The sequence below is a fragment of the Thermobia domestica genome, chromosome 10 (assembly GCF_964235325.1).
Source record: "Thermobia domestica chromosome 10, izTheDome1.hap1.1, whole genome shotgun sequence".
Lineage (NCBI taxonomy): Eukaryota > Metazoa > Arthropoda > Insecta > Zygentoma > Lepismatidae > Thermobia > Thermobia domestica.
In genome coordinates, this window is record NC_137463.1 from 203705142 (window position 1) to 203720044 (window position 14903).

General features: G+C 36.1%; 1 protein-coding gene across 4 annotated transcripts in view; it reads left to right on the forward strand.

The window, feature by feature from the left end:
• Window positions 1-14903, forward strand: part of CstF64 (cleavage stimulation factor subunit 2 CstF64) — an 82027-nt gene that overhangs the window by 48882 nt on the left and 18242 nt on the right. For 3 of the 4 annotated variants that reach the window (XM_081728966.1, XM_081728967.1, XM_081728968.1), the window contains exon 8: window positions 992-1185. In XM_081728966.1, coding sequence (XP_081585092.1) covers window positions 992-1185 — 194 coding nt within the window. Of the gene's footprint in view, window positions 1-991; window positions 1186-9189; window positions 9328-14903 lie in introns of those variants that run through there. The other variant, XM_081728970.1, reaches the window with a different exon arrangement.

The window sequence follows — 14903 nt, forward strand, 5'->3', positions numbered from 1 at the left end:
CTGTTTTTCGATAGAGGTGTGGTGTATACCGAATTCAAGCTGAAGGGTGCCACGAGTAATGCGCATCGTCTTATTGTGAAACCTTAAAATGATTGCGAAAAGCAACTAAAGAGCGAGTGCCAGGTGAACTTTCGAAAGGCGTTGTGCTCCTGCAAGACAATGCAAGACCGCATGCAGCAAAACTAACGCGCGTCTTCTGCGCAAGTTTTAATGGGAAGTGTGCGATTACCCCCTTATAGATCAAATCTTGCACTTGTGATTTCCATGTTTTCAGCCCCATGAAAGAAGAACTTGGAAAGCGATGATATCATTCGGATGACGAGATGAAAGCTGTAACCCAACAAATGTTATCGGACGTTGAATAGGACTTGACTTGTCCACTCTTCGACAGATGCTTAAATAAATTAGGCGATTCGTCGAGAAGTAACTTTTGTATTAAACTTTTGTGTACAGTTACAAGTATTGTAAAAGTTCGCTCCTGCTTTGTTTCCTCAAACAGTGCACCTAACTTTTTGACTGACCCTCACATATCTTAAAGTGTTATTTTATCTTTCATTATGAATTTTAAATTTGTTTCTAAAATCAGTAAAGGAGCATATAGTACTTTAAAGCTAACTTTTATACAATTGTAATCACAATTTCAATATACCCAAGGCGTATGCTTGCTTAATTGTTTACAATTAATGTAAGTATGGCAACGTATTATTTCGGTGATAAAGTTTGGTTTGCATTGTTTGATAATGAAAGGCTCGTTCAGATCATGATTACTAAGGCAAGGACACTTCTCAGAATAATTGCACAGTTTTGCTTGTTCAAAGGTTATTTTATTTGTTATTTCTTTAAATGACTTTGCCTGATTGCATTTTGAGAGCTCAGTTCCCAATAAACTAGAATGGAATTATTCTATTCTCCTTTATTATTAGTATATTTCCCCTTTATTTCATTGTAGTTTTTTTCTTTAACTTAAATATATTTGTTTAATGTTATGTAGCTTTGGGCGAGACGCCAGAGGACCACCGCCACCTCAACCACCAACGGGTCCTGGAATGCCACCTGATAGGTTTCCAAGGGATCCTAGAGAAATGCAGGATCGAGATCGTGATATGAGAGACAGAGATCTACGTGATCCAAGATCAGGAGGACCATTTGACAGGCCTGGGCCACCACGTGTTGATCCAAGAACGAGTAAGTTACTTATTTGTTTGTTTATTTTTTGTAAGGAATGTATTTTGGTATACGTGTAGTGGGTGTGAGCTCGGTTTAAATATTTCTGAGTAAGTATCTAACAGAAGAATATATACCCATTGTGAGATAATGTTATAGCAAAATTTCTAGCGAAGTTTTTCTTGTTAAATCGTATTCTTGTGTGATCTGCATTGCATATTTAAGTTTAATCATTTCTTTCAAATGGTTGTTTTATTTTTTAGTCCTTTTCCAAATAATAATGGTAACGAGAAAAAAAATAAAAAAATATTTGTCTTCTGTTTGTGAACGGGTTGATTAAAACGTAGTTTTCAGGATTAGGAATTAGATTTCTGTGTTTTCGGCAGCTATAGCCATGTAAGCCCGTAATGTATGAGGATGACGTCCCTCAGCGATCACCTTACTCGGGTACTTTGAGAGAAAGAAATGTGGAAGAAAAGAAGCAGCCTGAGACCATTATGTTAGGTACTACCCTGGCATTTATCTGGTGTGAATGAGGAAAATCCAGTAAAATCTCACTCATGGTCGCTAGCCTGAAAAAGTTTCCACACTATCTCAACTGAGTATCCCCACCGGGAATCGAACCCGGGACCGCTCTCACCAAAGACGAGAGTTAGCGACTACGCTACGCGGGGGCTATCTGAACGTAGCTTGTAGATGTTGAATCTTGCAAACATGTATTTTCCACTTTTGACGTAAATTTTATTTTTCGTACATTCGCCATTAAAGGCACTTTTTTTAAAATAGGATTTTTCTTAGAAGGTTAACTTAAGACTTCATAGAAAAATAAATGGAATAGTATAATTAAAATTTTAATTATTGAAAGGCATACTACGTAACTAATTTCCTCGTGCTAAATTCACGTTAATGATATAGCCCCAATTATGTATTCAAGGTAATAGCAAATAACTTCAGTGACCCATATTATTTTGTAATGTTAATCTGTTTTGTAGATAACTCATAGCAGTATGCAAATAAGCTCTCGTATGAGAAAGTAGCTGACAGTAAATTCGTAATTCGCTTTCATACAATAAGCTAAATTCAACCAAACAAGTATTGGAAACTGACTTAGACGCTTGTGCTCCTATTTTTGTGTAGTAATATAAATGGCACATTCTAGTTGAGTATGCAATGTATAAGTCTAGGTAATATTTTGCTACCACTTTACGGAAGGCAGTGATAAAAACAAAATTATGTGCGATAAATGAGACGTACACTTTCAAAGCTTTACACCAATAACCATTCACCAAATGGGCACAATGTCCTTGAGTAATTTTTGCGACTAGTTCAATTCCTAACCCAACTAACTCGGTTTATCATAACTGTTCTAACCGTGAACAACTTTAAGTTTGGAAATAATCACTGTTTTCAGATGAAAGGCACCGCTATGGGCACGCATGATCCCATGATTTGCCAACTTAACAGTAGGGCGCATAAACAATACATTTTCTGCTCGGCACTACTCCAGGTGTTCCCCTGGTCTTAATTATAGGCAACATTTTCCTAATATGTACACAGCCAACTGGTGCTGGAACTCTTCCTGCAATACCTAAAAAATACGTGCCCAGTCAAGCTTACCTAGTCCTCCAGCTATACTATGACCCTCCTCCCCCCTTCCCTCTTGGATATTAGATTCGAGAACAGACGACTTGAGAATAGGTACATATCAGATCTATCAATAATATTCAATATATGCACTTTAAAAATCTCCCATCTTCACCATCTGAAACAGGCTATCCGTACTCGGGGAACTTTGTTTTATGTTATCGACCTACAACAACTGCTTCAAATCACTGTCTAACAGGGAATACTCCCTAACCTTATTCATAAATAGTTCAATCATGAATAAAAATTTACCGAAGACAAAAACAAGAAAGGTAAAGTAAAATAATATATGTTTATCTTAGGGTCTTCTTTAATTTTTGGGTCAAAAGATCCCGTATATTTCAGGCAAAAATGTCTTGTAGGCCTTATATCAGGAAAACTACATATAGTGTAGCCAAATCAAACTATCACTTAACTCAATATGATGTGCTTAATAAAAAATACGAAAACTCAATTTAGGGTCCGTTCCAAAATATTGTGGCCCCTGATCAAAAAACAAATTATTGGCCAAGATCGCAATCTTTTGATTCATTTTTTTTTCAATCATTCCTAAAACTTTTGTTTACTCTATATTTCAGTAACTATTGACTGTTACCTTTGACAAGGGATAAAAATTCGACGAATAAATGAAATTTCACTTTAATTGCATTCACGTTCTTTACTTCTTGCTTTTTTTCACCATGTCTAGTTCACTATCCTAAGGTTTAGATTTTTAGAACCATAGAAAAAATGAAATGAAATTTTTGAGTTTTACGTCCCACGGTTATGCCGGTTAGGCTAAAGGAGATGGTGATGATGAGTAATGTATGGAATGGTGGAATGAAGAAAGTGGGAGGAAACGGGAGAACCCGAGAAAACCCATGGTGTTCTCCCCACGGTGTTTGTCCACCACAAAGTTCACTTGGCGGGGGCTGGAATCGAACCCGAATTCAAGTATGAACTCGATGGTGTAGATAATGAACTATAAATAGTTGAAGAAAATAGGAAGTAAACAACAGGAATGTAACTATGTGGAATCTCACGTTTTCATCGATTTTTTCCCATCGTTAATATAGGGTAAACAATTAAAAGAAGACTACTAAGGTAAATATTTTATTTTATTTTATTACATTAAGTACGTAAATAAAAATTGAAAACGTTAAACAAAAAGGTCTCCTTTACAGTGTTTTATGCAAAACTTCGTCACTTAGTACCATCTTACCCTTCGTTCCCTTCAGGAGCTTAAACTTTACGTATTTCAAACCTACCACCTCTCCTGAGACTGAAGAAGCTTTTGTAAACGGATCCAAATCGTATACCGAAGCTTCTGTACTCTTACACCCGCATTACGACAACTGGCCATTTTCAGATATTCCGCATGCCCGCTTAAAGAAATTCCAGAGTCCATGTGTAAAATTTGTCCTTTATTCGACACCAGTTTGTCTTTCCAACATCATACACCCACTTCATCACTCCAGTAATTGTGATTCTTCCAATTTCATTTGCATTCATAAATGCACCCACTGCTCAGTCATGTATATCGAGGAATCTTTCGATCTATATCAACATTGCCTGATACTCGTGCAGTGCTCAAGTTCCCCATTAACCCGCCTCGGAATATACCAACCATTCTCAAATATACATTCGGCCAACTTCCGCATAAATATTCTCAGAATCCTTCTCCCATATTCTTTCACGTCCTCAAAAAGAGATGGGAAGACATTACTATGCTATCCACGAATTGCTTCCCTGGTGCTAACTGTCTATAAAATCCCATCTCACTACTTTCACTCTCGTTTCCATACACCTGTATACCTCATTATTGTAAACAATTTTTTAATTATTATTTTTTAATCAATGTGTAGTTTAGAAATACTTTTCTATGTACATAATTATATGTACATAGAAATATATATTGTAAGGTTCCGCATGACTACGTTATGCAATAACCACGTGTGAACTACATGTGTTAATAGCAAATAAAAACAAACAGACGACGGTCCCGAAGAGGAGTCGCCCACCATTGCCAACAGTCGGAAGGACGAGGATCACCGAAGGAAGCCGACACTACAGGATAAAAAGGAGCTGCACGCCTCGACCAACATCAATCTACCCAGGTTGATCGAACCACCTAAAACCCCTCTGACGACGCTTGGTCACCGAGAGGTACCATCCTTAAGCCCACGACGCTTGGTCACCTTATTTATTTATTCTTCTCCCTACATGATGAAGTGTTTAGTCAAAGTATATATATGTGTGTGTTCAGTTTTGTTTGTTTTTGACGGCTGTCTCGTACCCTCTACACCATATTCTACAGCAATCTTTTCGTCGAGTCAAACTTTGCATGGTGGTAGACGTTGATTTGCTATACAAGGTTGTGAATTATTATGGTGTGTAGATCTTTGGTCCTCAAGTTATACGTAAAATAAAGAAGGAATGAAGAACGTATTTTTTATGGCTTAAGTTATTATGCTAGTTTGATGGTATCGCTTGGATCTATCCTCCGGATGCCTCTGATGTTTTTTTGTATACGTAGGAACAAATTTTCTTTTGGTTTTAGCACTTATTCTTCCAATCAAAAAAAAACTTGGACTAAAACTTACTGTAATACAAAACAGAAACGTAATACATGTCGTACAGTCACAAATCAACTGGATTAGCCAGAAAAAATTAAGTATATTTACATTATTGTACTACATACGTAGTGTCCATTGTTGTTAGAATATATATAACAACGTAACTGAGTTCAAAGACTCGTCGCGAATGGAGTGGTCGTTCTTAAGAGCTAGAATCCTTTTTGCTTACCTTGGATTATATGAAACATCGAATTATCGATATTCTCGTACATATAAAATTGCTTATACAAGTTTAGAAGTTTATTTGACGTTCCCTGCAACCTGATAGGCGTAAGATACAAAAGTTCGTTTAATTTCACCTTTAAGTCATTCATTATTGCTAAGTTTCGAGTGTAATTAAGGGTTTTAAAAAAAAATCTTGATCACGATCCAAGTTAACCTATGTAACATGCGTTGAACTGGTGAGCCGTTGTTTTAACATGGTAAGTTAACATCCAGGTCTTCATAGTAGACCATGTTCTATTAAAGGAAGCTTCTCTCACATTTTTCTTCTTCAGAAATCACTTTTTTTTCGATAACTCTTGAACATTTGGATAATAACTCAGACGGGCATATCTATAATTTTTTTTTTTTTCGTTGCCATCTGCTTTTGTGAACTATGAGAAGCGTCCCAAAAGTAAGTTTACAATTCATATTTGGCAGTTTTATGTTGTACATAGACCAGTGCACATCGTGTTGTACAGTCAACACTTGTATTTTTCAATATAGTCACCAAGACAATTGAGTAATTGAGGCATTTGTTTGACCACGAGATGAGCTTTTGATGCTACATTCGTAAAATGTGGGGTCCTGACTGTTGAGCCAACGTTGCACCACTGTTTTGACATCTTCTGTCACTTTGGAATCTGTACCCTCCATCATGTTTTTTCAAAACTGGGAAGAGATAATAATCACTGGGCACTAAATCAGGGTTGTAGTGAATGTGCCACATTTTTCTACTGAAACTGTTGCAACAATTTGTATGTGCCAGTGGCACTGTATGGCCGAGCATTATCGTGCAGGAGTACCACACCATTTTGACAGCAATCCAGGACGTTTCTAATGAATGGAGCTCGTAAACGTTCAAATGTGGCACTGGAGAGAGTTGCATTAATTATTCCTTCTTCATTCGAAAAATCAACCAGTAACATACTTTTCTGATCCTAAAAGACGGTATCCATCACTTTGCCAGGCGACTTTACGACCTTGAATTTCTTGCTGTATGAGGAACCAGGATTTTTCCACTCCATGCTTTCCTTTTATTTATTTATTTATTTATTTATTTATTTATTTTGTTTTGTTTCTGGGATATTGTGGTGAACCCAAATCTCGTCACTGTGACAATACGCTCAACAAAATCTCCGCCGCCAATGTCATATTGCTGTAAGGATGATAACGCTCAAACTTTGTGGTCTTCCGAAAGGTTTCATGGCACCTATTGGGCACACACTTTGCGAAATCCCAACTGTTCAATAATGCACCTAGCTGTTCCACGTGACAAACTTAAGTATTTGTCATGTCGTAGAAATTCTTTTGATCTCTAGGATCGCATGCTCGACGCGTGTTTTATTCTCTGCCGTGCCAACTGTTATGTGTCTGCCACTAACGCAAGTTCACTGTTGTTACTCTCCCGATTCGAAATTAGCTGCATCATTTTATCACATTCTGATGCTTCATCACGCTTTCCACATAGACGTTAACAAATTTCCCCAGATGACACGTTCTTCGCATTGAAAAATCGATAGACAGCACACACTTTCTGCTTGGACCACGTGTGTAATCGACCTTCCATCTTTAGCCGCTATGACGTTACTACCTGAAACAATAGAAACATAATGCTGTTTAACATCAAAGTTATACAAGGACATCACAAAAATAACTTTATAAGACAGCGACGGAGATGTCAAAACAACTGTGGAACGTTGGTTCAACAATCAAGACCCCATATTTTACAAAAGGAGCATCGACAAGCTCATCTCACGGTTAGTCAAATGCATCGGCGATTATGTTGAAAAAAGTGTTGTCTATAGTACACAGTATACATTGGTTTATAAGTATTCTGCCTGTTAGCAGGTCCCGGGACTAGTGACCGCTCCCCCCCCCCCTCCCCGTATGTTCGGTCTGAAAATGTTTCTTCCATATGTTTCGATCTTCCTCTTTTAACTCCCAAAATTTACTTTTGTTTTTCAAATCATCAGTCAGTTGTGTTCTTTTTCGTACTCCTTGCTTTCCTCTCATCTTTCCTTCTATGGCGGTATGAAGAAGACAGTTTCTTCGCAAGATGTGGCTAGTCCAATTGACCTTCCTATGAAGGATGCTGGCTAAAAGCGTCCCCTTCTCTTCTACCTTTTATTTTTTTATTTTTTTTAAAACTCGTTTGTTACTCTCTCCATCCATTTTATCTACTCTAACTTCCGTAATGTTCAAGTCTCTGAACCGTACAGTTCAATACTCCTTATATAGCACTTGACTATCTAATTCCTTCGTTAAATGTTAAGCCTGCTAGTTAAGAGTAATCTTTTCTTGTTGGATGCTCCTTTGGCTACGGCAATTCTTGACCTTATCTCTGATGCAGTAAGATTCTCTCGTCAAAATATACTTCCAAGATATTTGAAATGATATACCTTTTCAAGTTCTCTTGTTCTACTCTGACCCGAAGGGCGCTTTTCCACAGGACATTCTCATGACCTTTGATTTTTCGACATTGATTTCCATTCCATATTTTTTTTTCCAAATGTAAAATATTTTGTCCATCATCTATAATCCTTGTTCGCTTCTATCTATAATAACTGTATTATCTGCATACCTGACTTTGTTAATGATTTCCCCCTCCAGTCTTGAAATCTCCAATTCTCATTAATGCTTCCTTCATTAAACATTCACTGTAAATATTGAATAATTGGGATAACATACCACATCTTTGTCTGACTCCTCTTCCAGTTTCCACACAATTGGTTTCGCCTTGATTCAAGCGCAACTTCACTCGCTGTCCTATGTGCAGATTGCGAATGAGTCGTCAGTCTCTCAATTTGATACCGATTTCTTTAAATGTTTTCAGAAGTTTAGTCCAATTGACCCGGTCGAAAGCTTTTTGTCATGCCAAATATGCCTGGTAAGCTTACTTTTGGGACCCTCGTAGTATCGGATATTGTGTTTACCAAAATTTAAAGTAAGGCGTTTTCTTTGTATACTTAACGTTAGTTCCTGTTGTTGCCCGATTTTCATTAGTTCACGGACAGGGCATAACCGTTGTACTTTCGGATAAAACAAACACTCATATGTCCTCTTTTCTTTACATACAAACTTTTGTTTTCTCTACTTTACATGTTTAAAAAAACATTTCGCAGATCATTTGTCTCCCTGTACTCCGGAGTGTACCGTGTAAAATATATGTTTGATTATTTTAAGCTTTTACTAGATCTCAGTGTATCATATTATTTAAATTATGAATGAAAGTACAGTACTTGCATACCCCCCCCCCCAAAAAAAAAGTTATTAATTATTACTGTAGTGTACGTAAAATTGTGTACATACTACTATAATCATGAACTTGAAGTTGTCTCTCTGATTAGTTGAGCTCTTCACTATTTATAGACAAAATACAGTATACATGATAATATAGTTAGGATATATCAAGTATAGAGGAAATCTGACGTAAGTTGAAAAATTGCGTATGCTGTCCATATCCCTCACTAAAGTTGAACTTTCCATTAGTTCCTTTTATAAACCTTTTCCTCTGTTCCTTTCGTAAATATTATCCTTTAATTTACCTATGTTTCTTTTACAGCTTTCTTTAACGTCAGAAGACTCCAAAATTATTATACAAATCCAGGTCTACCTTAAGATCAAAAAAATATTCCTATGACAAAGGATACGAAGCTTTAATTAACTACATATGTATTCAGAAGTTTTGCTTATATTTTCCTTGTACACAATATAATCTGTATATTTTTAATAATAAAAATACAAGAGTTCTAAAAACTGTTGGGATGTTTAGACTAAATTTGCAGTTCAGCAAAAATCTCGTTACATCTTGTTAAACGAATTGAATTAAGAATGTTCCGTAATTCTTTCTCTGATTTTGAAGCAACCGTGTTATATATACATACGGTAATGCAAGACGTTCTCTTTAACTTGAAAAATTAAGGAACAGAGTTTTGATTTTTGAGATTCGGTTTGTGTTCATCATATTAATGCTTCATGTTGAAATAGACAGAGAGAAGCTGTGTGTGAAAAAAAAAAATATGGTCATAAATCAAAATGTGTCACCAGTCTTAATATTAAGCAGAATTTCATTGATGAATAAATTTTGTAGGTTCTAATTGCGTTTTAAATTATACTTTGTTTTGATTTGATTTGATTGTTAGTTTAGCGTCCCTTTCAGCAGCGAGGCTATATGAACCGTGGACCTACAGCTTAATGTGGAATCCGAACCACATGAGCTCCCGCCGGGAATCGAGCCTGGGTCTCCTATGCCAAAGGCGTGTACGCTAACCGCTTAACCACGAGGGAGCTTTTAAATTGTACTATAACTGTACTATGCTAGAAAATTTCAATAAGCAAGAAACATGAAAATTTATTTAATCGTGTGTGTTGATTAGAACACTGGTTTGAATTAATTATAATAGTCCTGCAGCCACCTAGCTTTTAAATTTGTCTCTGCTGTGGTAAGTTCTGTCACACAGCTCGAAAGTGCCTTCTAAATATGAAATATTGAACTACCGGTTGCGAGCTTGGTTATCTTACATGACACCCTTAAATGGACGTAACAAAAGCCTCATCTTACAGTTTTCTATTTTAAAAAGTGATGTAATTTAACACAAGTATCAAGAAACATTAGATCTTTTAACTCGACGGACTGGTACATCGTAGTAATAAAGGTCTCAGTCTGTGTCACGCCAATTCTAACACCAGTCACTTTAACATGTGTCGCTGTCTGTGCCATCGGGTGTTAAACAGTGCAGGTAATTTGTTGATGGTTTAATTGCAATTTAAAAGCTGTATTGTTTCAAAATAGGACGAGAGTCGTAATAATATTTAGATTTGAGCATTGACATTTGTGTAACCGCATGTTTAACCATCAAATAATCTAGTTTGCATGTATTTGGTATAGACATGGTGCAGGAACAACAATTATTCTCATTTTGTTCAAGGATGCAGAACAAAGTAATATTTAATGTATTCTGTGGAGTCGTACCACGTATTTTGATGTAACGCTCTTTCGTGATGCAGCCTGCCGCCAAAGGCTTGTTACAGTCATTGTAGATGTAACGAGATTATTTGTGCTCCTATGAATATGTAGGTAGGTATATGAGAAGAGAGACGAAAATTTAATTGATACCTGATGCATCTATATGAAGTCAATACGTATTCGTCGGGCTACTTCAGGATGAATTCCAAAGGTAAGTAACTATAGTTAGAAATTTTTACTTGTAACGTCGAGAAAAACTTCGCTAGAAGATGCTATAACACTCGAAGATCAAATTGATCTGAAAACTTTCGAAATGCTGCTATAGAACAGTTCCTGGCATAATTTGTCTTTCTGTGTAGACAACTGTCGACTCATCGTGTGCGAGGGCTGCTGGAAAGGTTTCTGCAGACTACTATTAACAGTGGTACTAGTATTCCGCTCTTATAAAATTAAGAAAAATCGACCTTTGTATGTTTAAATTATCTTTGTTTGTTTGTTTAAGCCGATTTGTTTATTTTTCACAGCAGTTTGAAGTAGTAGTTTTGTGTAAGAAATGGAAATTTCTCTTTAACTCTTTCGGACATTTTTTTAAAAATAATTTCAAATTTAGTTTATCATCGAAACAATGCATCAAGCGGCTTCATTTGCCTTTGAAGATGAAGCGCCATTCAATAGGACTGTGTATAATTGGTTTTCCGAATTCGAGCGTGGTCGCATATTTCTCAGGGATGAATTTCGTGTAGGTCGTCCATTGACGTCTGTTGTTGCCAATAATATTAATACTGTGCGTGAAATGATGGATAGAGATCGGCGTGTAACATACCATGAGTTTTCGTCATCCTTGAACATCGACATAAAAGCAATATATACGGTTTTGCATTATTGCGTGAACGTACGGAAATTTTTAAGTCGTTGGATCCCATACCACTTGATTGAAGCTCAAAAACAGGCTCGTGTCAATTGGCGTGAAGAAAAGCTCAAAAAAATTCGACCGAGATTTGGAGTCAGATTTGGAGTACCACATAGTTAATGGGGACAGAACTTGGATCTGTTCATATGAACCCGAAACTAAACAGGAACCCACTGTTGAGAGTTTCAGAGTGAGCCGAAACCTACAAAAATTGTTTGTACGAGGTATGCTTCAAAGCAAATGATTGCTTGTTTCTTCGTTATACCAAACACATAGCAACTATAGATCTCTTCATGGTGGTGAAGACTGTAAATGTTGAGTGGTATACAACAATTTGATTGCCAGAGATCATCAATGAATTGCGTAAAACAAACTCAAAACGTCGCATCAATCTTCATCACAACAACGCCAGTTCCCACTCTGCACACCAAACTGCTGATATTTTGTCCCGTGAAAATATCGAATTTTACCACTCATTGTCCGTACTCAGTTGACTTATCACACAGTAACTTCTTTTGTTCCCACACATGTAAAGATATGTGATGAGCGATAATGTAGTCTGAAGCAGCTACGCATTCCGAACAGCGGTTTCTGAAGTAGCAGCCTCACAGTGGAAAAAATGCTTTCAAAATTGATTTGAACGGGTGCAAAAGTGTATTGATCTTAAAGATAAATAGTTGGAAAACAATAAAGCCGTTTCCAGAATTGCACTTCTTTTTCATATTTATCACAGGAACTTTTCCAACAACCCTCGTATTTAATATAAAAATTACTGTTCTAGAGCGTTCTATGCGTTATTGTACTACAGCTCTCACTATACTATAATTTGATAATGAAAACTGTGGGATCGTCATACGTTCTTAACTACGGCTATAAATATATTATATACTTAGGTATTATTATCATTATTGTTATTTACAGCTAATAACAGAGATTTTTTTAAATAATGCCTAATGCCTTAAACTCAGTACTGCGTCATTTAATTTCAGCTTGCATAATGAAAGAAAAAGTTAGTTTCTTTAATGTTTGTTATGTACTCCAAAATCTGAAAGCAGAAGAATGTAGGGAGTGTAACAGCACTAAAGGAGCTAAAGTATTAGACCAGCCTCATAATCACTACTTCCGATGAGTTCTCGGGAGTTAAATAGTTGGCTTGTGTTGCGAGAGACCTGGGTCGATTATCTATAAAAGTAGATAGGCCAGTGTTTATCCAAGCATCTCGTAGTTAAGATATTGCATGTGACTCTTGTGCATAACACGTTCTTTTAGCACCCAATATCAAAAGAGCGATTGTTTGTCTTTCCTTCGGTCAACTATGTTGAAGTCCACATTCACGAATTTTCAATATTCTGGATTTCCAATATGCATATATATATATATATATATATATATATATATATATATATATATATATATATATATATATATATATATATATATATACCAAAATAGTGTCCCAGTACAGTTCTCTCACATTTTGATCCCCTGCCCCGTTCCGTAAACATTTTCTGCAGGAAAGTCTGCATGATGTACAGGTCCTATAGTAAACAGCAAGTCCTTGTCCCATGTTACATTATTATGTTCGGTCATTGTTACCCAGATTATATTTAATCGTTATTTAAATTGTAATGGTACACCATGTTACAAACTAAATATTTCGCATTTTCTTATAATTTGAATAGAGCCATGTAGTCCTGGAAGGGAATTCATATTGTACAAATCTTAATATAAGTTCGATAATTCGAGAATAAAACGCTAGATATCTATTGTATATGGAAAATATTCAGTTTACTCACAAGGACACAGTGGTTCAGTGTAAAACACGTAGTATAACCTCTGATATGAAAGGTTCCCTGTTGTATCCTAGGTCATATGAATTTTTAGAATATTCTGTTTTTTTTTTTTTATTATTTTATTTATTTATTTATTTTATTTTATTTTATTTTATCGGGCTTCTATTGTTTCCCAATATTTCACTTCCACCAACTGTTTATTCATCATGGCTACTTGCATATGGTTAATGTACGCGTTTTCGGTGCAGGAAATCCGGATTCGGTTTCCGGTGGGAGCTTACATAGATTGGATCTGACATTAAGCTGTATATCTATGTCTCATACAGCTTCAGCGTTGAAAGGTTATACTAAAGTCTACCATCAATATTCATCATTCAGTTGCAATTTTCATTTATTTTAATACCTCACAAGACATAATCTTGATCGTTAATCAAGAGATTTAGTTCCACTTTCGTACAAAGAACTTTAACGTGATTTGTGTAATGCAAAATTATTTTCTTGAAAAGGGTACGAACTATTAATCGAAAAGATGTCATGAAAACAGTCACTATTTTTGTTAAGAAAAGGACGTTTCTGTTATATTAAGTTAAGTTCTACTTTGTTATGGAACAGTTAATTATACTAGGTGTGCAGGTTCGTGTCTCAATGAGATCTTACACGTAAAGGCAACCGTAAGTTATTGACTAGAAATGAAATTAGGCGTTAATAAATAACTAATGATATCATCTTTATTGCATGAGCAAGATGCGGTGAAGCGGTGAACATTTGAATTTACAAAACTCTGTGTCTATTTGATTGTCTGTCATAAATCCCGCCAGTTTCGTAACTTATTGAACAATTCTCAAACACAAACTGGATAATATGCATTATACGACATAATTATACTCAAATTATATTAACTTTATTGCTTTAACAATATAAACTCTTCGATGACTTCATTGCTTTAGCAGAATACTTTTAAACACACAAATGTCTTAATCTACGATGATCCTTGTTTTCCTCAGCTTCACATTATCAAAGATCAGTCCATTGAAGCTGATACACGAGTTGGGCTTGTTGAAGAACGGCATAACAAACATTAGAAGTATATCCACAGAAAATAGCAGTAGCAAAATGCACCATCAAGGAATAAAGCTTTAGAATACAATATTTTAGGATCATATTTTGGTTACTCTGACGCAATGAACATCCTAGTACTGCACGAAGTGGCCGGATTGGCTTACTTACAGATGCATAATTATATCAGACGTTCCTTTTATTAAAAGAGAATTACAACACAATCTAAAATCATAAAGGAATATTAATACTTCGTCCAATATCTGATTTGCAGCTATAAGAGCTTCGAATTATATAAATAACTAAAGTTTACAGTACTTCTCTTCACCTGAATGATGCTTTCTTCGTAAACTTTTTACGATTTAATTACGAGGCAGGATCCAAAAATAACCGGACTCGTACTCCAGCGCATCGTGTACTGGTAGTAGGAAGTTGCGCCGCTAGAGCGCTGTAGGAAGACCTCTCCTGAGTCAGTATGCCAAATGGCGTCAACCAACGACACGTGTGGTTTCTCTGGTAGTTCTGTGTGTGTATCTGCAGTGCACTAGTGA